This window comes from Colobus angolensis, unplaced genomic scaffold (assembly GCF_000951035.1).
Source record: "Colobus angolensis palliatus isolate OR3802 unplaced genomic scaffold, Cang.pa_1.0 Scaffold248, whole genome shotgun sequence".
Taxonomy (NCBI): Eukaryota; Metazoa; Chordata; class Mammalia; order Primates; family Cercopithecidae; genus Colobus; species Colobus angolensis.
The window spans coordinates 2,965,989-2,987,859 of NW_012115688.1; the positions used below are offsets into that span (position 1 = coordinate 2,965,989).

Genomic DNA, 21,871 nt, shown 5'->3' on the forward strand with positions numbered 1-21,871 from the left:
CCACCGCGGGAGCCGGGGCCCCAGGCCCGCTGAACACCATGAACCACCTGGTGAGGGCGGCAGGCGGGGCCGGGCCGCGTCTGGGCTTCGAGGCGGCAGCCCTGCCGGCTCCGGGGTGGGCGCGGGCTGGAAGGGGTTAAGCGAGCGGCATTTCCTGCCGGACCTGCGGGGCCTGGGAACCGCCGACGGGGGTCTGCGGCCCCGGGACCTCCTTCCGCCCTGGTCGGGGAGCCTGGAGGCAGGAACCGCCGGGAGGCAGGAACCGCTGGGGCTCCGGAGCCTGCGCGCCTCGGGGGCGTTGGCGGGGCCGGGCGCGGTGGCCGCCAACCGGCAGGAAGATGCCTGTGTTGGGAAAGTGACTGGCGGGGCCCTCGCTCCGTGGCCGGCGGCCGCCTGCTGTGTCACCTTGGACCTCTGCGCCCTGCCTCCGAGCCTGTTTCCTCGGCTGCGAGGAGGGACCGTTGAGCCTCGGGCGGGTGGTCCGTCTGGTGTGGTGTGGGACTGCCCACCGATCCCGGAGAGGGAGGAGCTCCGGGGGACCGAGGCCGGGCAAGTGCGTGGCGCCAGCGAGGAAGGCTGTGATGCCGGAGCACCCGGGTCCGGTTAATGATTCACTCCGGCCGCCGGCGCCGGGTTCCGGGAGCGGAGCGGGGGTGGGGTCGGGCGCGCCGTGGGCTTTGCAGCCCTGCACGCCCAGCGCCGGTGGAAGTCGGGTCCTGGCTGGCTACAGGAGTCCTAGCTGCACACGAGAGTCGCGGGAGTGGGCCGGGGCCGGGTTCTACAATGTGGACGTGAAGGCTTTGGAGTCCATGGTTGGGGGACCCGCAGAGCTAGAGCAGGGGCGGGGCTGCCTCTCGGGGGTCCGAGAGGCTGATTGCTGGGCCGAGGTGAGGGAGCTGGGAAAGCTGAGATTTGCCTAGGGGTGCGGGGTGAGGGGCTTACGACCCGGAAGATGGGGTTTCGAGTTCCAGATCGGGAACAGCAGCTCCTTTTCCCACCACAAGGCTCCCGCTCCCTCCTAAGAGTCCCTGGTTTCCTTTCCCGCACTCCTCCCCGGTCCCGCTGCGTCTTTGGTCACCTTCTCAGAATGACCATGGGTTGATTTCCTTGCTGGATTCGGCCAGATGAGATGTTTCCCATCCCCCTGGGCCGGGGCACGCCCCCTCTTGTGCCCATTCCTTTCCCTCGGTGGAGAGTTGGGTGGTGGGGACTGGATGGCCTGTGAGAGCAGATGTCGGGGTGCCTGGAGAATCGGGGCCCAGGTACCGGGGCGGCGGGGCTGTGGGGAAAGGAGCTTTGGGGAGGAGCTGCTGACGCTTCCTGCTGGCACTGCTTGCCTGGGAGCTGGGTGGAGGCAGGGCAGGGCAGTTCCAGGTTCTGCCAGGAAAGTCACCTTGGGCTGGGGCAGGAGGCTTGGAGCCTCTGGCCGTTACTGTTTGTCCGAGCAGGAGGGTGAGCACTATGGACTGGTACCATGGCCCCAGGTCTGGGCGAGGGATGGAAATAAGGACAGTGCCACTAGGGCCTCCTGTCTGTGCAGGAAGGGCCCTGAGACAGCTCTTGAAGCCCCTTTCCCATTATACGGATGGTGCAGATGGGGACACTGAGGTACAGAGAGACAGTTAGTTGTCCTCAGAACTGGATCCAGAACCTGGTCTCCTGACATGGCCCCCATTGCAGCACCACATGTGGCTTCTGAATTCCCAGTCTGGGATTGAGGGAGCTCTCTGGTCCTTGGGGGACCACTGCTGTTTTGGGATTATCAACTTGGTAGGGACCCTCTGGTTCCACGGCTGTGCCTTTGTGGCACTCTGCTGGTATCTACTGTCCCTTTAGTGGGTCCTACCACCCTTTTCTCCTGAGCCTGGACAACTTCTTCCCTTGCCCTCAGGAGCCCACAGCCAGCTGAAGCAGCTAGAACCAACCAGCAGGGGAGGTGCGCTGGGGGGGGGGGGGCTTCTTGGAGGAGGCAGTATTGGAGTCAGACTTGAAGTGTGGGGCGTGGGGGTTGGGTGATAGGGATGTTTGTCCAGCAAAGACACTGGGCAAACCTCTTCTTCAGCCCCCAGAAAAGGGGCTGCAGGGTGGTCTGCCTGTAAGAGGGTGGCGCTCTGCCCTCTGTCAGGCCCTTCCTGACCCTCTGAGTACAAGAGAGGCCCTGGCTCCACCTGCATCTTGCTGCCCTGACTTCCTCCCACCTCTAGGTGCTAGTCTGGGGCAGAAGTAGGGTGAAGGGGCAGGTCCAGCCTGCTTGATGACACAGTTGGTGTTGGAGGTGGGAGCTACCCCTATTCTTGGCCTGGTGCTGTCTCTGAAGTCAGGGGTCAGCCTCACACTGAACTCTCTGCCAAAAGTCCGAATCAGAAGCATGAGCTCCAGCAACTCCACTTGAGTGAACCCCGCTGATCCTGCCTGCAGGGGTACAGGCCTGGGGCCTGCCAGCTGTCCCCCCTGTCCGTGGGGTGTTTTGGGTTGCAGGTTCCATGTCCTGAAGCAGGAGGGCCCTCCCTGTGCCACCTCCTCTGCCCAGCCTCTTAGGGACAGTGCCTGGGATGCCCTGGCAGGAGTAGGGGCTGGGGCGTGCTTCCAGACCATAGCTGGCCTGGGCATAAAGGCATCTGCTGTGGCGCTGCAGTGAAAACCAGGCTGTGCTCTGTGCTTGTGTCGGGGCACCCTTGGCAGTGGCCACCCCACAGGTGGCTTTTTATTCCCTCCTGCTGCTGAGTGTCACGCGTGGGGCTGAGGGCCTGTACACCTTCCCTGCCTCATCCTCTCCGAGGTTTCACGCCCTACTAAGGCGGGCAGGACAGGAGCCATGCTCCCCTGGGGTGGCTCTGGAACGTGGGCCCGGCACATAGGCTATGTGATCTGCCCATGCCCTTGCTGCCTGCCACCCGGGCACCCAGGACTTGAGCCCAGACCCTGGCCACCCAGTTGTCTGTGGGAGTATTAGGGGAAGATGCCATTAAACTGGCAGGTCCTGGTGTTCCACCCAGGATGGGGACGTGGAGGAGGGAAGAGGAGGTGCCCCTCAGAGCTTGAGGCCAGGGCCACGTGGGGTGATCAGGACCCCTCCAGGTGGGTCCCGGGTGCGGATGGCCAGTTGGGCACACGCTCATTGGGCCTGCATCCGTTGGCCATGGAGGCTCTTTGGCCCAAGCAAATAGAATGCTCCAGAAATAAACTTGGCCCAAGTTTGTGACGGTTCTGGGTATGAAAGAAACCAGTGTTTCCCAAGTGCCTGCTGTGTGTGAGGCTCTGTGCTGGGGCGGGTGCATGTGTGTGTTGGGGGTGTGGACAGGAGGGGTGGGAAAGGCCCGTGACATTTCCTCTCATGGTTTCCACGAACCCAGGCATCACCCCTGGGTGGAGATATAGTGGAGCCACCCAGCTCTACTGTGTCTCAGCGCGGGGTTGGCCTCTGCTGCTTCTGGACTCAGTGACCCTGGACTGTCAGGGAGCTTCTGAGCCTTGTTTTTCCTGTCTAATAAGATGGAGGTATTTCTGTCTTATGGGGTTGTGTTGAGGGTTAAATGAGCTGGTGGCTGTGAGGGAAAGAGCTCTGCCTCCGGCAGGGAGGAACTGTGCTGTTTTTACTGTTGTGAACCTAGTGACAGCTGTGGTGGTATTACCCGTTTCCTTGTCTGCTCCCAACCCCGGGGTCTTGGGCAGAAACCAGGAGTTCTTGCCATTTTCTCCCAGCTCCCACCTTGTGCTGGCTTGTGGGTGCTGTGCTGAGGTCACATTTGCTGGGTGAAAAGGTGCAGGCCAGATGTGAGCCAGGCCTGGCAGAGAGGGTTTGGTCAGTGGTGATACCTGCGGTGTTCTCTGCAGTTGGCTCGGGCTGGCCCCGCTCCTGAGAACTCCTCGGTTGTCCCTTCAGGCAACCAGGGAAGGCTCCTTGGAGCAGCAGCATCTCCCCTTACCACTCCCCGACACCAGCTTCCCCCCCAACCCAGAGTCAGAGTTTGGGGACAGCCACAGCATGTCCAGGGCTTCCAAGGCAGCTGGCAGAGCCAATGAGGAGAACTCAACACCCATCTGACGGCTGCAGCTCTCCCTGACGTGTGCCACCCACAGCCCTGGTCCCAGCCGCTCTGCTTCTCAGGGCCTGCCTGCCCAGCCCGGGTGGATCTGGTGCCCAGGCAGGTCCCAGGGACACAATGAGGGCCATTCTCAGAGCCAGGCAGAGCCTGTGGGGCAGTCCTGTCAGCTCCCATGTACAACAGCTGGGATATTGTTTGGGGAGTGCTGGCATCAGGCTGGGGATCTCCTCCTCTGGCCCTGCCCTCTGGGATGAGCGAGCGGTCGAGGGCCTTCCTAGGTTCCTCTGGTGCACATACCCTGGAGCTACCCTTCTGAAGGAGGTAGCCTTGTCCTCCTGTCCCAGGTGCCTGGGGTCCAGGGGTGTGAATCGGGCTATGTCAAGACATGCTGGGTGGTACTGTGAGGTGGGGGCCAAGGGAAGGGGGTGTCCCAGGAGGAGCCTTCCTGGACGGGATGATAGTCCAGCAGGTCCTGAAGTGGGAGTGGAATGTGGCAGGAGTGAGGTACCAGAGACTCAGCAGCCTCCACTGTGTCTTGGACACAGGTGACTGACAGTGTCCACCTGGACTGGCTTTGCACCCCATCTGAGGTCACAGTTGTATCCCTTGAGAACTTGGGCAGGAGCACCTGACTGGCCCAGGTTGGGTCATGCCCTAGGCCCAGCAGTGCAGGAGGCCAGGAAAGTAGGCTTAGGGAGACTGGCCTCTCCTCTAGTTTGGAGCATGGCAGGGGTTCCGGGAGAGGCCGCTGGGGGGCCTGCGAGCATGTCCAGAGCAGGAATGCTTGAGGTGGTGTGCGCTTTGTTTGTCTGGGCTTATCCGGCCAAGAGAAGCTGGTTGTGTGGATGACGTTCACTGAGCTGTGCACGCATCATCCATGGAGTCTGTGGCGTGAGTCCTTCTGCCGCTCCAGGGTCACAGCCTGCCTCCCTGCTCCAGCCCCCTGGCTGAGGCCCTTCCTCTGCCCCATGCTCGTCCCAGACAGGAATCCTGTGGAATGTCATCTCTTTGGGGAGGCCATCTCTGAACCTGTATGCAAAGGCCTTCTCCCACATTATTTTTGGCACCCCACTTTCTGCCCCATGAGAGCAAATTGTTTGCTGTCTTTCTGTCCCACTACAGTATAGGGCCCGTTCAGACGGAGGCCTTGTTCACTAGGCCTGCGCTATCTCTGCGGAGCCCAGCCGAAGCAAGGGCCAGGCGAATCTTTTGTTAAAAGAACAGTGTGCGCTGGGCACAGTGGCTCACGCCTGTAATCCCAGCACTTTGGGAGTCCGAAGCTGGAGGATCACTTGAGCCCAAGAGTTTGAGAACAGCCTGGGCAACATAAGGAGACCCCATCTCTACACAAAATTATCTGGGAATAGTGGTACGTGCCTGTAGTCCTACCTACCTGGGAGGCTGAGGTGGGAGGATCGCTTGAGCCTGGGAGGTGGATGCTGTGAGAGCCATGATCGTGCTAATGGGCGATAGAGCAGGACCCTATGAAACCAGGGCTGTCATCCAGCAGAGAGGATCTGGGTGCTCAGAGAGGCTAAGGGATTTGCCCGAAGTCCCACAGCGGGGCCCAGGTCTGAGTCTTAGCTACTGCCTAGTGAGGAGGAAGGAGTGGTGTCCTTGGGGAACAGACGGGGAGGCAGAGAGACCCAGAGAGGCGGGGCCCTGGCCAGCTGGAGTGGTCGGTTGTGTACCAGCAGCAGCAGCGTCCAGAGCTCAGGCTGGGCGGGGGCACACCAGCTGACGCAGGCGGGGGAGCTCCTGGTGCCAGGCGCCCGGTGCCACGTGCCCAGCCTGTGAGGTGCTTCCCAGCCTGGCTTCAGTGGCCCCAGACTGGGCTGCGGCCAATCAGTGAGCTCATTCCAGGAGGGGTTGGACCTTGAGGCCAGAGGCCACAGCCGCTCACCTGGGGCGGACTTTCCCTCCCTGCCGGGCCCTTCCCTCTGCAGAGCCTTCGGCCTCCCTGCCTGTGCTCCCTCAGTCTTCCTGAGTGCCTGGCCCTGCCTGGCGGGGCCTCTGCCAGCCTTTCCTGGGCTGCCCTTCTAGGAGGTGAGGGGCCTTCGCAGGGCGGTCCCCTCTGTCTAAACCCCCACCTTCTCTGACTTGGCTGGAGGGGAATTTTCCTGTGACTCACTCTGCTGGCACTTCCTGTGGTCACCAGGGCAGGGGCTGGGGGACCTGGAGGGGCAGCTCTATGGTGTGTAGGGTCACTGGGGGAGGGTGACCCGCCCCCTGATGGGCTATGATTCCCAGAGGCAGGCTGCAGACCATATTTGGGAAATGCTTGTCTTGCTGGCTGCCTGGGATGGGGGCCCTGAGCACGGGTGGGCTGCAGGACAGCCCCCGCCCTCCCGCTCCTCTGTGGGGCTCTGGCCCCTGGACCCGCCGCAGTGCCTGTCCCATTCTGCCTCAGAGCCTGGGACACAGTCCACTGTTTTCTTTTTTTTTTTCTTTTTCTTTTTGCGTATTTTTTCAGCCCCAAAGCAAGAAACACTCATTCCTGAAAAACAGGAAGAGAAAGTGTCTCCATTGTCTCAGACATCTCTGGAGCCGTCCTGACCCTCTCCTGTCTTTACGTTTCACAGGATGTTTTCTTGAGGCGTGCTTTTCACTTGAGTTCCTTTTTCATTCTGTTGTAATTGTGGTGTGAACAGTGTTGCAGCCATCCAGGGCCTCTGCCCTTGCGCTCACCTTGGCTCTGATGTGACTCCACCTGGGCCTGCCTTCTCCGAGCTGCCCCCTGGCCCCTCCCTTCGGCCTTGCTCCTCCTGGCTCCCCACACTCTAGCCTCTGGCCCTTTTAGGGACTGGAGGCTCCTAGCTGCTCTGGAGAAATAGGTCCCAGCTGATGACGCCCACCCAGGGCAAATGAGCCGTGGGGTCTGAATGTCTGCTCCTGGGACCTGGGGTACCTACTGCCTACTCAGGCTGCTTGCCTGGTGTACCATCGCCCTCTGATGCCGGCCACGGAGACGGAGCTCAGAGGGATCTGTCCAGTCCCTGCTGGTGTAGGGGAGGCTGGGCCCTAGGGACTTGGAAGAGGTGTCACCCCCACTCTGCCCCAAGGCCCAGGCTCCGGCTTCCTGTTTCTGCCCAAGGAGGTGTGGCCCTTTCTTCCTTGTTTCACTCCTGGCAGATGGAGCCCAGAAAATGGAACTTGAAGGCCGGGCGCGGTGGCTCAAGCCTGTAATCCCAGCACTTTGGGAGGCCGAGACGGGTGGATCATGAGGTCAGGAGTTCGAGACCATCCTGGCTAACACGGTGAAACCCCGTCTCTACTAAAAATACAAAAAACTAGCCGGGCGAGGTGGCGGGCGCCTGTAGTCCCAGCTACTCAGGAGGCTGAGGCAGGAGAATGGCGTAAACCCGGGAGGCGGAGCTTGCAGCGAGCTGAGATCCGGCCACTGCACTCCAGCCTGGGCGACAGAGCGAGACTCCGTCTCAAAAAAAAAAAGAAAATGGAACTTGGGCCCAGGTGGGGGTGGCCACACAGCTACTGGTTGGCCAGAACCAGGCCCCATTTCTGAGTCAGTCTCGACCAGGCTGCACGTCTAAGACCCCAGGAGACTCCAAGGAGGAACTCTACAGGGCAGCCCAGACCTGAGACCAGGCTGCTGGGGTGGCTGGAGCCCAGTCGGGTCACCACCCAGCCGGCCTGGCACTTTTCTCAGACTCGACTTCCCTGTGTGTGAAGTCTGGGGCCCCTGTGGAACCCATGCAGCCTTTGGCCACCTTAGGAGGGGCTGCAGCCCTGGTCTTGTCTCACCCCGTGCCTCCCTCACACGTGCCTTCTGCTGGAACCGACCACACCCTCCAACCAGGGACCCTTTGTCTCTCTGGGCCCATCTTGTGCCTGGCACCTTGATGGGGCGGCGGCAGCAGCAGGGGCGAGGACGCATGGGCGTGGCGGGAAACTGCGAGGCCTCCCTGCCTGGGCTCTTGTGTCCCAGCAAGGCTCTGCACCTGCCCTCACCATCGCCCTCATGCCTCTGATCCCACAGCCTCTTCCAAGTCCCTGTGGGACTGCTTGGCTCCTGGGCCATGTGGAGGACGTGCCCTGCCCTGGGAGGGTTTGCTGAGGGCAGTGGGGCCAGGACCGGGAGGGTGTGCCTCCTGTTTGCTTCCCAGCCTTGGGGAAGGTGTTTGAAGTTTCTAAATTAATTACTGACTTTTTGGATTTTGGGTAGATGGACTTTGTTAAGGAAGCTTCCTTTCATTTTTGTTCATTTTTTATCCTAAGAAGCTGTCCTTTTTGTCAGATTATTTTTGTGCATCTCAAGAGAGAACCATTTGCTCTTTGTTTTAACTTGGCAGCATTGTCGTTGTTACTGCCGCTCTCCCTGTGTTGCTCCAGGTAGCAGAGTGGCCTTGGGTGGGGCTTTTAGGGGTATCTTGAGGGTCATCCCTGGAGTTTTGGTGGTGGCAGTGGTCAAGAGGATTTTGAGGTGCTCTACAGGTGCGGTTGAAAGAAAGGCCAGGATCAGCTGGGCCTTTCTGCTCGGGAACAGGTGGAGACATTGGAGGCAAAGGCACAATGATCTCACCACAAACTCCACTAAGTTCTTTTCCCAGTGTCAAAGCTGGGCTGGGGCAGGAGTTGGGGATCCCCCGACGCCCCATGCACATCCTCCTGGTCTCACACCTGTGTCCTCTCTCCCCAGAACGTGCTGGCTAAAGCCCTCTATGACAACGTGGCCGAGTCCCCGGATGAGCTGTCCTTCCGAAAGGGTGACATCATGACGGTGCTGGAGCAGGACACGCAGGGCCTGGACGGCTGGTGGCTCTGCTCGCTGCATGGGCGCCAGGGCATCGTTCCTGGGAACCGCCTCAAGATCTTGGTGGGCATGTATGATAAGAAGCCAGCAGGGCCTGGCCCCGGCCCTCCCACCATCCCGGCCCAGTCTCAGCCTGGCCTCCATGCCCCGGCGCCTCCAGCCTCCCAGTACACGCCCATGCTCCCCACCACCTACCAGCCCCAGCCTGACAGTGTCTACCTGGTGCCCACTCCCAGCAAGGCTCAGCAAGGCCTCTACCAAGCCCCGGGTCCCAGCCCTCAGTTCCAGTCGCCCCCAGCCAAGCAGACATCCACCTTCTCGAAGCAGGCGCCCCATCACCAGTTTCCCAGCCCCGCCACAGACCTGTATCAAGTGCCCCCAGGGCCTGGAGGCCCCGCCCAGGACATTTACCAGGTGCCACCTTCTGCTGGGATGGGGCATGACATCTACCAGGTCCCCCCGTCCATGGACACACGCAGCTGGGAGGGCACGAAGCCCCCGGCAAAGGTAAGGCTGTCCTGGCACAGTCGTGCAGCCCCACAGGTATAGGCCCAGGCCCTGGTTTCTGGGCACAGAAGGGCCCAGCCACCCTCAGTCACTGGCCATCCAGGAGTGGCTGTGTGTTTGGTCTGGGGTCAAAATGGGAAGTGAGTGAGTGGGGAGTGTTCATTTGTCTGGGGAAGATGGATGTGAATGGACCCAGAGGAGAGACACCCCGCTGGCCTCAGCCAAGCCGATCTGAGTAGCGGTGTCACCACAGGGATCAGAGTGTTGAGGCATTCCAGCGGGCAGGCAGGGCTTGGCACATGGGCCCCTGCGAAGGAGAGGCCAGCTACTTCATGTTCATGCACTGCCCTCTGGGTTTACGTGTCAGCCTCTAGATGGGGTTCCAGCACATCTTCTGACCGCCCCTGCCTCCACGGGCCAACCCCTCTCCTCTTATGGGGGATGCTAGGGTCCAGTGGGTGCTGACGGTGATCTGGATGTGACTCCTGGGAGGACACTGCCCCTGGAATTGCTAGAGGAGGGCTACTCTGAGAGCCTCCTGAACTCTTGCCAATGGGATGCTGGGCCTGGGAACAATACTTCTGGCCTCCAGACCCTGAGCCCACTCCCCAAGTCCACAGGCCCCTTGCCTCCCAAGCTCACCTGCCCATAGGAAGGAGTCAGAACTGGAGAGGGCGGCAAGGTCCACTGGCTGCAGCAGGAGCACCCTTTTCTCACCTTTGATCCATTCCCCTTGTGCCAAAGCCCCCTCGAGAGCTGGGGTATGGAGTTTCCAGGCCTAGACGTGGAGAGGGTATCTCAGGGTCTCTCGTCTTCTCCTGCCTGCTTCTTAGGGCTCACCAGGAGGACCTGAGAAACCCAGCCCATGCTGCTGTCTCAGCACTCCTGGGGAACATAGCAGCCCAGGCTGTTTGGGGTCAGCTTCCCAGGACTCAGGCCAAGCCTTGTTTTTGCTGTGTCCCGTCTAGAGCCACCTGTGTCTGGAGAGACACTGGCCAAGTGGACACTCAGCCTAGGGCTAAGGTGGAGAATTCATTGGTGCCAGCTGGGCAGCAAGTCAGCAGGGAGTCACCTCCACCCCTGCCCATGGGTGGCCTGGTACCCAGGAGGTGTGGCCGGAGGACACTGGCAGGTGGGACTCCATGGACTTGGGCCACCAAGCCTGGCCACCAGGGGAACCTGGGTCACTGGCTCCCGCTTCCTGCTCTACCTGCTCCTTCAGCCATCTGGTCAGACGTGAGCCTGGCTGGCATGAGGCTGCCTGGGTGGGGCTGCTCCCACACTGGCTTTAGCAAGAGGAGCAGGGTCCTGTTATCCCCTGGGGAGGCGGCAGGGAGCAGCGTCCTATGGGGGAGCCTCAGACCATGGTCCATGTATACCCACACTCCACACAGATGAACACGTGCATCATACCTGTACCCCACAGGTACAGACACCCATGCACACACCATATGCACGAACACACGTGAATGTGCATGAATATATGCACATATCTGCATCCCATACCCCACAAATGGACACACGTATACGCCCACACATGCACACATCATATGCATGAACACGTGCCCAAACCCCGTATGTGTAAACACGTGCATACACACCCCACACAGACACGTGTACGTCCACACATACAAAGCATGCGCACCCACCGGTATCCCACAAACGTGCAAATGCATGTGCATATGCACACACACACAGTCCACGCTCCACATGCCCCAAGGTCAGGCACATCCCCTCTCCTCCTCTCCCACCTTTGCAGTGAAGCTTGTCCTGGTGCAGCTGGAAGCCCTGTGGGCCGGGGAGCAGCAGCGAGACCCCAGACAGAGCCTGGCCTCGAGCCTTTGTTTTGGCAGCTATTCTGTTTCCCTCTCCGGCAAGGGGCCTGCTCTCAATTGCATCAGGGGCTCAACCAGCTGGGTCCTTCTCCGTCCATGCCCACTGGTAGAGCTGCCCAGGGCTGTGCCCCAAAGGCCCTGACCTGGCTGATGGCCCAGGAAGGAGAGCCCTATGTCCTGGGCCTGGTTGCTCTCCACTGGGAAACCTCCCCCAGTCCTGATTGTGTCTGCTTGTATTTTATGGTCACAAAAGCAATGCTTGTTTGCTGTAGAAAATGCATAATGTATGGAAAAGTCTGGAGATGAAATTTTCCAATCGAGGTAATCACTGGGAAATTCTGGCATATTTTGTCTAGCATCTGCCCTGTGTTTCACAGATTTGTACATGTAGTTTTGCATTTCAAAGTTGAAAATCCAACATTAGATATCAAAACAATTTTGTTGCATTCTTAAAGCTTCTCCCTGAGCCGCCTTGGACTTCGCTGGGTTGCCCCCTCTGCTGGGACGGGCCCTGGGCAGTTTCCAGTTGCTCGTGTCTTCAGTACAGTGGCACGGCAGTAACACCTGGCTGCGGGACATCTGTGTCCGAACCTCCATATCCTCCCCTTTAAGCCTCAGGCCTGCCCCTCAAATGCCTGGGAAACTGAGTCTCCCAGTTCCAGGGTAGTGGTTGGCTGGGCTGACAAGGAGCCCTTGCCAGGACGGCATGTAGGCGGGATGGACACTGGCTCTCAGGAAGCCAAGAGGGTGAGTGACAAGGGTAGTGGCCAGGAGCGTCAGACCCCTGGGGCCTGGGGCAGGGTCCAGTGGGTGCTGAGGTGGGAGCCTGGTGGCCCATATGGCTGGGGGAGAAGTGAGGGCCACACCGGCATCGAGACTCTTTGGGCCGGGTGTGGGCTGTAGGAATCTGAGGGCATAGGCTCTTTCATGGGCAGGTGGGACTCCCCGGGGGAAGGCATCTGTGGGAGGTCACTCAGGTCATGACCCTGGTCAGTGCCCAAGGAGACAGGCGTGGCGTGGGGTCGGGTGTGCACGCAGTCCTTTTGGGCCTGAGTTTCACCCTCCTCGCCCTAGAAGCTTCATCTTGCCCCAGGCCCCCATGTGCTGGGACCTCAAGCCAGGGGGCCTGGAGCTGGGGAGGGAGGGGAGCGGGCTGTGGTGCTGGCCCCTCAGGCCACCATGACCCAGGTCGGGTGAGCCCCTCACACTTGGGTGTGTCCCGGTGGCTGTGGTCACAGCGCTCCTGTGGTGCTCCATTTCCCGAGGAGGAAACGAGGCTCCTGAATGGGGACCTGGGGATGCCAGAGCCAGGAGCCAGCCCAGGTCAGGGGTGACACCCATTTTGCAGAAGGGAGAGACCAGCCACTGAGCTCCAGGGTGGGGGCCCACCTTGTCCCCTTCTTCCGACCTGATGCCTGCCTCTTGGACCCTGACCGGGAGTCTGGGATGTATTCCTGAGTTCAGTCGTCCCCCTGCTTGATGCCTGATCCTAGGGGAGGAGAGGGGCAGCACCCTGGCCCTGGTGTTGCTTGGGTTCTGTGCGTGCACCTGGCAGTTGGCCTGTGTTGTGTTTTCTCTGCTTGTATGAGGCGTGTGTGTCAGAGACCATGTGGGTCTTTTTTTTTTTTTTTTTTTGAGACGGAGTCTCGCTCTGTCACCCAGGCTGGAGTGCAGTGGCCGGATCTCAGCTCACTGCAAGCTCTGCCTCCTGGGTTTACGCCATTCTCCTGCCTCAGCCTCCCGAGTAGCTGGGACTACAGGCGCCCGCCACATTGCCCGGCTAGTTTTTTTTTTTTGGTAGAGACGGGGTTTCACCGTGTTAGCCAGGATGGTCTCGATCTCCTGACCTCATGATCCGCCCGTCTCGGCCTCCCAAAGTGCTGGGATTACAGGCTTGAGCCACCGCGCCCGGTACCATGTGGGTCTTATGTCTGTCTGTGCCTCTGTCCCCTCCTCCTGGGCTCTGGCTGTGTTCCCCTAACCCCCAGGGGACCTCCAGGGCCTGCTGGTGGGGTCTCAGGTGTGTAGCAGGGTGGCCTGTGATTAGCAGTGTCATTCGCCTAATGAGCTTTTTCCACTGGTGGCTGCCTTGCTCTGTTTTTCTAACAGAAACATTTGGTCACTGTGGCTGCCTACTGCCACCCGACTCAGCTCCAAGAGTGGCAGGCGGCCGTTTGCCTAGGGAGGCTGGCCTGGGTCCAGCTGCACCCCTGGGCCTCACCGCGTGAGGTTGGGACGGCCACCGGCGGGGTGCTCTTGGGGGATGCTCACGCCTCCCTCCTGCTGGTGCTGGCTCCTGGCTGAGCCTTGGGGCTGGGTCCCCACCTGCCTTTGGGAGGCTGGGAGGCCTAGAGAAGCCTTAGGCCGTGCCTCAAGGCCCAGCCAACCTGCCACGTCCCTCCGCCCCGCCTGCCCCACTGTTGGCAGGTCCCCGCGTCTAAAAATAGTTCTGGAGGCGACTCAAGTCTGGAGCGCGTGGAGGGAGATGAGTCTGGAGAGGCAGCCGCCAAATCCACTCTCAGACGCACTGGAGGGGGGTGGCCCCGCAGAGGCCCCCAGCCTGTGGGGCTCTGCTACCAGGCGCGCTGGAGACCCAGTGGGCCCAGCTCTGCTGCGCTGCGGGGGGCTCTGCCAGGCCTGGGGCTGCTGAGGGGCCCTGGGCGCCTCTCACGCCCCCATGCCCTGTACCGCCTCACAGCACCCTCAGTGAGCAGGGCTGGCTGCCTGCCTGCATTGGGAGGGCCTCTCGGGGTTCAGGGGCACTGGGCCCGAGGGAGAGGCTGCTTTGGCTCTGCTGCCCTGGGGGATGTGCAGGGAGGCCCTGAGTCAACCCTGTCCCAGACATCCCCTTTGATGAGGGAACAAAAGGTCTTTCAGTGGAGAGAGCTGAACAGGGAGCCTGGTGGTGGAGGCGTGTGGGCGCAGTGTGCCAGGGGCTGGAGAGTCCCACCAGGGAGGCCTTGTCCTCCCCAGGGCAGGGAGGCCTTTGGGGAACGAGGCTGCCTGGCATGGCCCCTACCCCCTTCAGGCCATTGCTGGTGAGGGGCAGCATGGCCCTGGGCAGGCCCTTGTGCTGCCTGCCTTGGCCGCCCCGGGCTCTGGACCAGGTTAAGAGAGTCTGGGGAGGGAAGGGCTGGCCCTGGACCTGCCTCCCCCACTAAGCCTCATCCTTTCAGGTCGCTGGGGATCTTACCTGCTGCAAGCAGCTCCCCCGGGGCAGGCGCGGCAAGACGGGGCAGCCTTGGTTCCAGCTGCTGTGCCCCCCAGCACACGCTCAGCTTGCCCCTCTGCTCCTGTCGTCCAGAGTGTCCCCATGCTGTGCTGTGCAGCAGGGGGTGCTAGGCTCTGTCTGGTCCTGGGCTGGACGCAGTCCCCTGCTGGGCCGATCCTTCTGAGGAGGCTACAGCTAGGTGGTGTGGGCAGCAGGCTCCGAGGCCTCCGACGTGACCTCTCGTCCTGCGGGGCTGGGCGCCCCAGTCACGGGGGGTTCCTTGCCTGTGGGTAGTGCCCTCCAGAGCCAGGGCCCCAGCCCCTCACCCCACAGGTGTCCCCCACCGTCATCAGCTCACACCCATACTCGTCTGTGGAGCCTTCCAGGTCAGCAGGCTGTAGAGATGGTGGTGTCCTGGCCCAGGACCGGGCAGCTCTGAATAAAACCCGGGGTTCTTGCTGTACCCAGCACTGTGTTCCGCTGGAGGAAGGTCAGAGGGTGCAGAGGGGTAAGAACTGGCATCCTTGGGGAGCCGCGTCCCTTCCACCTGATGTGCCCTGCCTACCTCCCAAAAGGATGTGGCTCCCAGGTGTGAGTGGAGCCTCCCTGAGGGCCGGTTCGAGGGCAGCAGTGAAGTCAGCTCTCTGCCCCCAGGTGGTGGTGCCCACCCGCGTGGGACAGGGCTATGTATATGAGGCCGCCCAGCCGGAGCAGGACGAGTACGACATCCCGCGACATCTGCTGGCCCCGGGGTCACAGGACATCTATGATGTGCCCCCGGTTCGGGGGCTGCTTCCCAGCCAGTATGGCCAGGAGGTAGGTGTGGGGTGTGCAGCAGGGGGAGGGCAGGGCGGCGAGTCTGTGCCTCTGCTTGACCCTGGGCAAGGAGCTGCATCTTCTCAGCCCTGGCCAGGCCTGGGGGCGGTGCTGCGGGGTGTCTGCCTTTCCCCTTCCCCCGCGCCATTAACCCTGCACTGTTTCTGCCCCCAGGTGTATGACACGCCCCCCATGGCTGTCAAGGGTCCCAATGGCCGAGACCCGTTGCTGGAGGTGTATGACGTGCCCCCCAGCGTGGAGAAGGGCCTGCCACTGTCCAGCCACCACGCGGTGAGCAAATGCCAGGGCCAGGCTGAGACTGTGGGGTGTCTGGGTGTGTGCACTGGGGTGCTGACCAGTGTCTTCGGGGCTTGGGGTGGTGGCAGGAAGAGACTGGCTCCAGACCCGGGTTCTGCTCCTCACTGGATCGTTGACAGAAGAGGAAACCGAGCTCTCTTCTGAGCCTGAGCTTCTTCATCTGCAGAACCGCCTGTGGCAAGGCCCTCCCCATGAGCTCCTGAGAGGTGTCTGCAAGGTGACCACAGGGTTTGTCATGTCACCTGAGATACTTCCAAGAGTGAAGGGGGGACTAATAATTATGTGGGAGCATCAGGGACAAACCAAGACTGTCTGGGGCCAACCAGAATTTGGTCCCCTGATGATACCCGCAGAGCTCAGTCACACACCTGCTGCAGAGTGGAAAGTTCACTTGTGGTGGTGGTGATGAAATCATGATAGGATGGTGGTGGCAGTGGCAGTATGAGAGCTAACCTTTCAGTGAGTCTGAGGTGACACAATTATGTGAATTAACACGTGTAATTCCTTGAGAGGAAGCTCTCCCACCTTCAGGTACCGGGGTGGTCACCTGGCTCTAGAGCCGGCTCGTCCCAGAGCTGTCATGGATGGGAATCGTGAAGGATGTGTGGCGGGGCTGCGTGTGTGCCTGTGTGTGTACATGTGTGTGGCTGGGTCCTCCCCCAGCCTCTGGGGTGGGCAGGTGGACGGATGGACAGCCTTGACCGCCGCTTGTTCCCCAGGTCTATGACGTTCCTCCGTCGGTGAGCAAGGATGTGCCTGATGGCCCGCTGCTCCGTGAGGAGACCTATGATGTGCCCCCTGCCTTCGCCAAGGCCAAGCCCTTTGACCCCGCCCGCACCCCACTGGGCCTGGCCGTGCCCCCTCCAGACTCCCCGCCGGCCGAGGATGTGTATGATGTGCCGCCCCCGGCTCCTGACCTCTACGACGTGCCCCCCGGCTTGCGGCGGCCTGGCCCAGGCACCCTGTATGTGCCCCGTGAACGGGTGCTTCCTCCTGAGGTGGCTGATGGTGGCGCGGTTGACAGCGGTGTCTATGCGGTGCCTCCCCCAGCTGAACGTGAAGCCCCGGCAGATGGCAAGCGCCTTTCGGCCTCCAGCACTGGCAGCACACGTAGCAGCCAGTCCGCATCCTCCTTGGAGGTGGCGGGGCCGGGCCGGGAACCCATGGAGCTGGAAGTCGCCGTGGAGGCCCTGGCACGGCTGCAGCAGGGTGTGAGCACCACCGTTGCCCACCTTCTGGACCTGGCAGGCAGCGCCGGTGGGACTGGGAGTTGGCGTAACCCCTCTGAGCCACAGGAGCCGCTGGTGCAGGACCTCCAGGCTGCTGTGGCTGCCGTCCAGAGTGCCGTGCACGAGCTGCTGGAGTTTGCCCGCAGCGCCGTGAGCAATGCTGCCCACACATCTGACCGCGCCCTGCATGCCAAGCTTAGCCGGCAACTGCAGAAGATGGAGGACGTGCACCAGACGCTGGTGGCACACGGTCAGGCTCTCGATGCTGGCCGGGGAGGCCCTGGAGCCACCCCTGAGGACCTGGACCGGCTGGTGGCGTGCTCGCGGGCTGTGCCCGAGGACGCCAAGCAGCTGGCCTCCTTCCTGCACGGCAATGCCTCGCTGCTCTTCAGACGGACCAAGGCCCCTGCTCCGGGGCCCGAGGGGGGTGGCACCCTGCACCCCAACCCCACTGACAAGACCAGCAGCATCCAGTCACGGCCCCTGCCCTCACCCCCTAAGTTCACCTCCCAGGACTCGCCAGATGGGCAGTACGAGAACAGCGAGGGGGGCTGGATGGAGGACTATGACTACGTCCACCTGCAGGTGGGTGCCGCCTGCCCAGCCCTGGCTCCTCTTCTGCCACACGGGGTGCCCGTGCTTGGGGGAGATTTGTTCCCAGCTGGGCCTGGTCCCTGGCAAGGCCCTGTACCCTCCTCTCACGCTGACCTTCCTCACCCCACATTGGCCCCACGTGCTAGCATGGCCGTGTCATCGAGTCCTTCGTTGAGTCCCTCGGGCTGGTGTCTCCGGTGACCAGCAGCAGTGACTGTTGTGTGTTGGGAGACAGATCTGCAGAAATGTGTACGCAGAGAAAGGTCCTCCGAGGGTGGGGGAGCAGCAGGAGGTGGTAGGAGGTGGCTGGGACTGCTCCTCCCGGGCCAGGCCCTGGAGCAGAGGCCTGGGTGCCAGCCGGGTGGGAGTCCCGGTGAGGAACATTCCAGGCTGAGCTGGGCCAGAGAGGCATCCAGGGGCAGGGAACAGGTGGCCAGGCCTTTAGGCCAACAGGGAGAGATTGGGTTTGATTCCTGGTGTGGGAGCCTAGGCAGGCAGGGTGGAGCTTGTGGCCTTTCTGCAGGTGGCCAACCCTATGCCCAGTGTCTTCCTGGACTGGTAGGCGGTGAAAGGGGTGGCCAGGGCTGCTTCCTAGGAAGCCACCTTATCTGTCCCTACATGTGCCACCCTATGTATGTGTATGTGGAGCTGTGTCCCCACGTGGGCCAGCCTGAGAGGGTGTGTGTATGTGTCCCCACGTGTCAGCCTGGGGGATGTGTGTCTGCGTCTGCCCCTGCCCTTGCATGTGCCAGCCTGTTTTGTGTGTCTGTGTGTGCGTACGTGTGTGCGTGTGTGCGTGTGCGGGCGCGCTCGGCACCACCTGGTGGCCACTCAGCTCACTGCGCCCCCACGGGGCTGGCCTGCTCTTCTGGCTCAGGAGAGAAGTGGCCTCAGTGCAGCCCCTGTCTCTCCCCTCCAGGGGAAGGAGGAGTTTGAAAAGACCCAGAAGGAGCTGCTGGAAAAGGGCAGCATCACGCGGCAGGGCAAGAGCCAGCTGGAGCTGCAGCAGGTGAGGCCCTGGAGCAGAGCAAGGCCCTGCCTTGCCCACTGACCCCCTGAGCCCTCAGCTCTTGCCCCGCAGGGCCGACCCCAGGTCCCCAGCTTCTCCCCACACGTTGTCTGGTAGTTCTCAGAGCTGGGCCCAGCCCACCACCCCCCTGCCTCCTGACCATCTTCATCTTTTCATTTGGTTTATTTTAAAGTTGTCAAGAGTAATTGTTGGAGACATTTAGGGAGTTAGAGAGTGGGGTGAGAACAGAAAATAGACCCCTCACAGCTGCCATAGGCTCGGCACGGGGCTGGTCCTGCCTTGCTCCTTCCTCCAAGCTGCTCCCTGTATGTCCGGGATGGTGTCCTGTGGGCATTCGACTCTTCTGTCCCAGCATCTGCCATGGCGTTAAGCATTCTTTGTGGATTCCTTCAAAGACCACATAGCATCTATTGAATGTTTGTATTGTACCCACACTTCCTTAGTAGTAGTTTTTTTTTTTTTTGAGACAGAGTCTTGTTCTGTCACACAGGCTAGAGTACAGTGGTGCCATCTCGACTCACTGCAGCTTCAACCTTCTGAGCTCACGTGATTCTCCTGCCTCAGCCTCCCCAGTAGTTGGGATTACAGGCGCCTGCCACCATACCTAGCTGATTTTTGTATTTTTTGTAGAGACAAGGTTTCACCATGTTGCCCAGGCTGGTCTCAAACTCCTGGGCTCAAGTGATCCACCTGCCTTGGCCTCCCAAAGTGCTGGGATTACAGTGTGAGCCACCACATCTGGCCCCTTATAATTACACTGCTGTGTTTATATGCTGACATATTAATAGACTTTTCTTCATATTTTGAATCATTTCCTGAGGGTAGGAAAGAGGTATGTAAAAAAATACTAAGGGAGCTTTATTCTGATTATGAAGATAATTTTAAAAGTGAAAATACAGGATAGTACGAAGTGAACATAAAAATATCACCCGTCAAAGCTCCCTCGCCCACCTTCTGGGCGTCAAGGAGGTGGCAGAGGTGGGGGCCTGAGACCCACGACGCACAGCGGCGAGGCTGCAGCTGTCTCACGAGAGCTCGGTGAGGATCAGTGAAGAGTGGAAGATGCCCGGGGAGTACCTGGCACATAGAGACGCTCAGGAGAGGCCAGACATTGACATCTCAGAACGGTGGCCGGGTGGGAGGGCTGAGGGCTGAGAAATTACCTGTTGGATACAGTGTACCCATATAACAAAACCATACCTGTACCCCCTGTTAAATCTATTACAACACCCAAGAAAATAATAAATGTCACACCTGTAATCTTAACACTTTGGGAGGCTGAGGCAGGAGGATCACTTGAGGCCAAGGGTTTGAGACCAGCCGGGCCACATAGTGAGACCCAAGTCTCTATATATTAATAAAAATTAATGGCTCACAACTGTAATTCTAGCACTTTGGGAGGCCAAGGCGGGCAGATCACTTGAGGTCAGGAGTTTGAGACCAGCCTGGCCAACATGGTGGAACCCCATCTCTACTAAAAATACAAAAATTAGCTGGGTGTGGTGGCATGCGCCTGTAGTCCCAACTACTTGTGAAGCTGAGGCGATAGAATCATTTGAACCCAGGAGGTGGAGCTTGCAGTGAGCCAAGATCGCGCCACTGCATTCCAGCCTGGGCGACGGGTGAGACTTTGTCTCAAAATAAATAAATAACTAATAATTGTTTTAAAAACCTGAATGTCGAGGCGGGCGGATCAGCTGAAGTCAGGAGTTCGAGACCAGCCTGACCAACATGGAGAAACCCCATCTCTACTAAAAATACAAAAAAATTAGCCGGGCATAGTGGCACATGCCTGTAATCCCAGCTACTTGGGAGGCTGAGGCAGAAGAATTGCTTGAACCCAGGAGGCAGAGGTTGCGGTGAGCCGAGATTACACCACTGCACTCTAGCCTGGGCAACAAAGAGTGAAACTCCATCTCAAAAAAAAAACCTCCTGAAATATCAACAATATATATGTGTATATCTCCATCTGTAGAGAGAGAACTCTGGGATCGCTGTGTTTTCAGAAGTGGTCACGTGCTGTATCCTTCCTGTGCGTACCTCCAGCACTGCACCAGTTCCCTGCTGTTGGACACTTAGGCTGTTCCCAGAGTTTTGTGAACAGTGCTGTGACGAATACAAGTCTTTGCACTTATCTGATCAATCACTTAGATAACTTGCTAGAAGCTGGATTAAAGGCCAAGAATATATGTGAAAAACTCTAAAGATGTAGAATTCCAAAGCCAAGGACATAAAGTCCATGTTAAATGCAAGCCCATGGAGACTTACTCATGAGAACATCTATTGCCCCATTTTTGTGTCGGTGAAAAATCTGAAATCTCCACCTGCAAAGTGTCTAATAGGAGAGTATTGGTTTAATAAAGTATGGACATTTGTGCAGTAGGGTATTACATAACTATTAAGAGTTGTCAAAGAATAAAAAGGGCTGGGCACAGTGGCTCACGCCTGTAATCCCAGCACTTTGGGAGGCAGAGGTGGGAGAATCATCTGTGGTCAGGAGTTTGAGACCAGCCTGGCCAACATGGTGAAACCCCGTCTCTACCAAAAATACAAAAATTAGCCGGAGGTGGTGGCACAGGCCTGTAATCCCAGCTGAGGCAGGAGAATCGCTTGAAACTAGGAGGCAGAGGTTGCAGTGAGCTGAGATCGTGCCACTTCACTTCAGCCTGGGTGACAGAGCAGTACTCCCTCTTTATAAAAATAAAAATAGTTTTGAAAATAAAAGAGCCACAGAGCTTGTTGCCTGTGCTCTGTACGGCTCACTGCAGCCTCGACTTCCCAGACTCAAGTGATTCACCTGCCTCAGCCTCCCAAAGTGCTGAGATCACAGGCATGGGCCACCTCACCCTGCCTCACCAGAGCTTTTCAAAGAAAAAAAGTCGAGTATGTATCTCACTGGCTAAGAGAACAGAGAGATGAAGGATTTCACCAAATAGCTGCCTAAGGGGGACAGTGCCGGGTTCTGAGTGTTAGGAGGGGAGGTTTACTATTGGTTTTGCTCATTGTGGCTTGGAGCTTCGCGCCTAGGGTGGAACAGAGCTTACCTGTCCTGAGTCTGGGTGTGGCTGGTAATTTCCGGGGCCAGAGCGGCTTAGTGAGGACACGTCGTCCCCTTCAGCTGACTCCTAGGCACAGGAGTGGAAATGTTAACTTTCGTGTGTGGTTCTGGAAGGTGATGGTAGCAGAGGTTCTATTTAGGGGCGTTGGATTACAGGTGATGTCTTCCTTTTTTCTGTTTGATATATTTGAATCTTTTTATAATGTGTATGTTACTTTTGAACTAAGGAGAAAATTTTTTTAACTTTCTGTTTTGAAATATTTATAGATTCACAGGAAGTTGCAAAGATAGGGTCGAGGGATCCCCAGTGCCCTTCAGCCAGTTTCCCCAGTGCCACGTCTCAAGTCATGTGGGACAGTACCCAAGCCAGGACGGTGACCCCCTCCCCCCCGACCCCAGGCAGCCACTTTTCTGTTGTCCATCTTGTCATTTCAAAACTGTTCAGGGCACGGAGTC

General features: G+C 59.3%; 1 protein-coding gene across 7 annotated transcripts in view; it reads left to right on the forward strand.

Moving 5' to 3' along the window:
* BCAR1 (breast cancer anti-estrogen resistance 1) overlaps positions 1-21,871 on the forward strand; it is a 39,488-nt gene that overhangs the window by 16,403 nt on the left and 1,214 nt on the right. For 3 of the 7 annotated variants that reach the window (XM_011946010.1, XM_011946012.1, XM_011946008.1), the window contains exons 2-6: positions 8,704-9,324; positions 15,025-15,186; positions 15,361-15,477; positions 16,224-17,318; positions 18,247-18,336. In XM_011946010.1, the coding sequence (XP_011801400.1) occupies positions 8,704-9,324; positions 15,025-15,186; positions 15,361-15,477; positions 16,224-17,318; positions 18,247-18,336 (2,085 nt within the window). Of the gene's footprint in view, positions 1-9; positions 51-611; positions 888-3,225; positions 3,499-8,703; positions 9,325-13,295; positions 14,267-15,024; positions 15,187-15,360; positions 15,478-16,223; positions 17,319-18,246; positions 18,337-21,871 lie in introns of those variants that run through there. The other 4 variants (XM_011946013.1, XM_011946009.1, XM_011946014.1 and 1 more) reach the window with 4 other exon arrangements.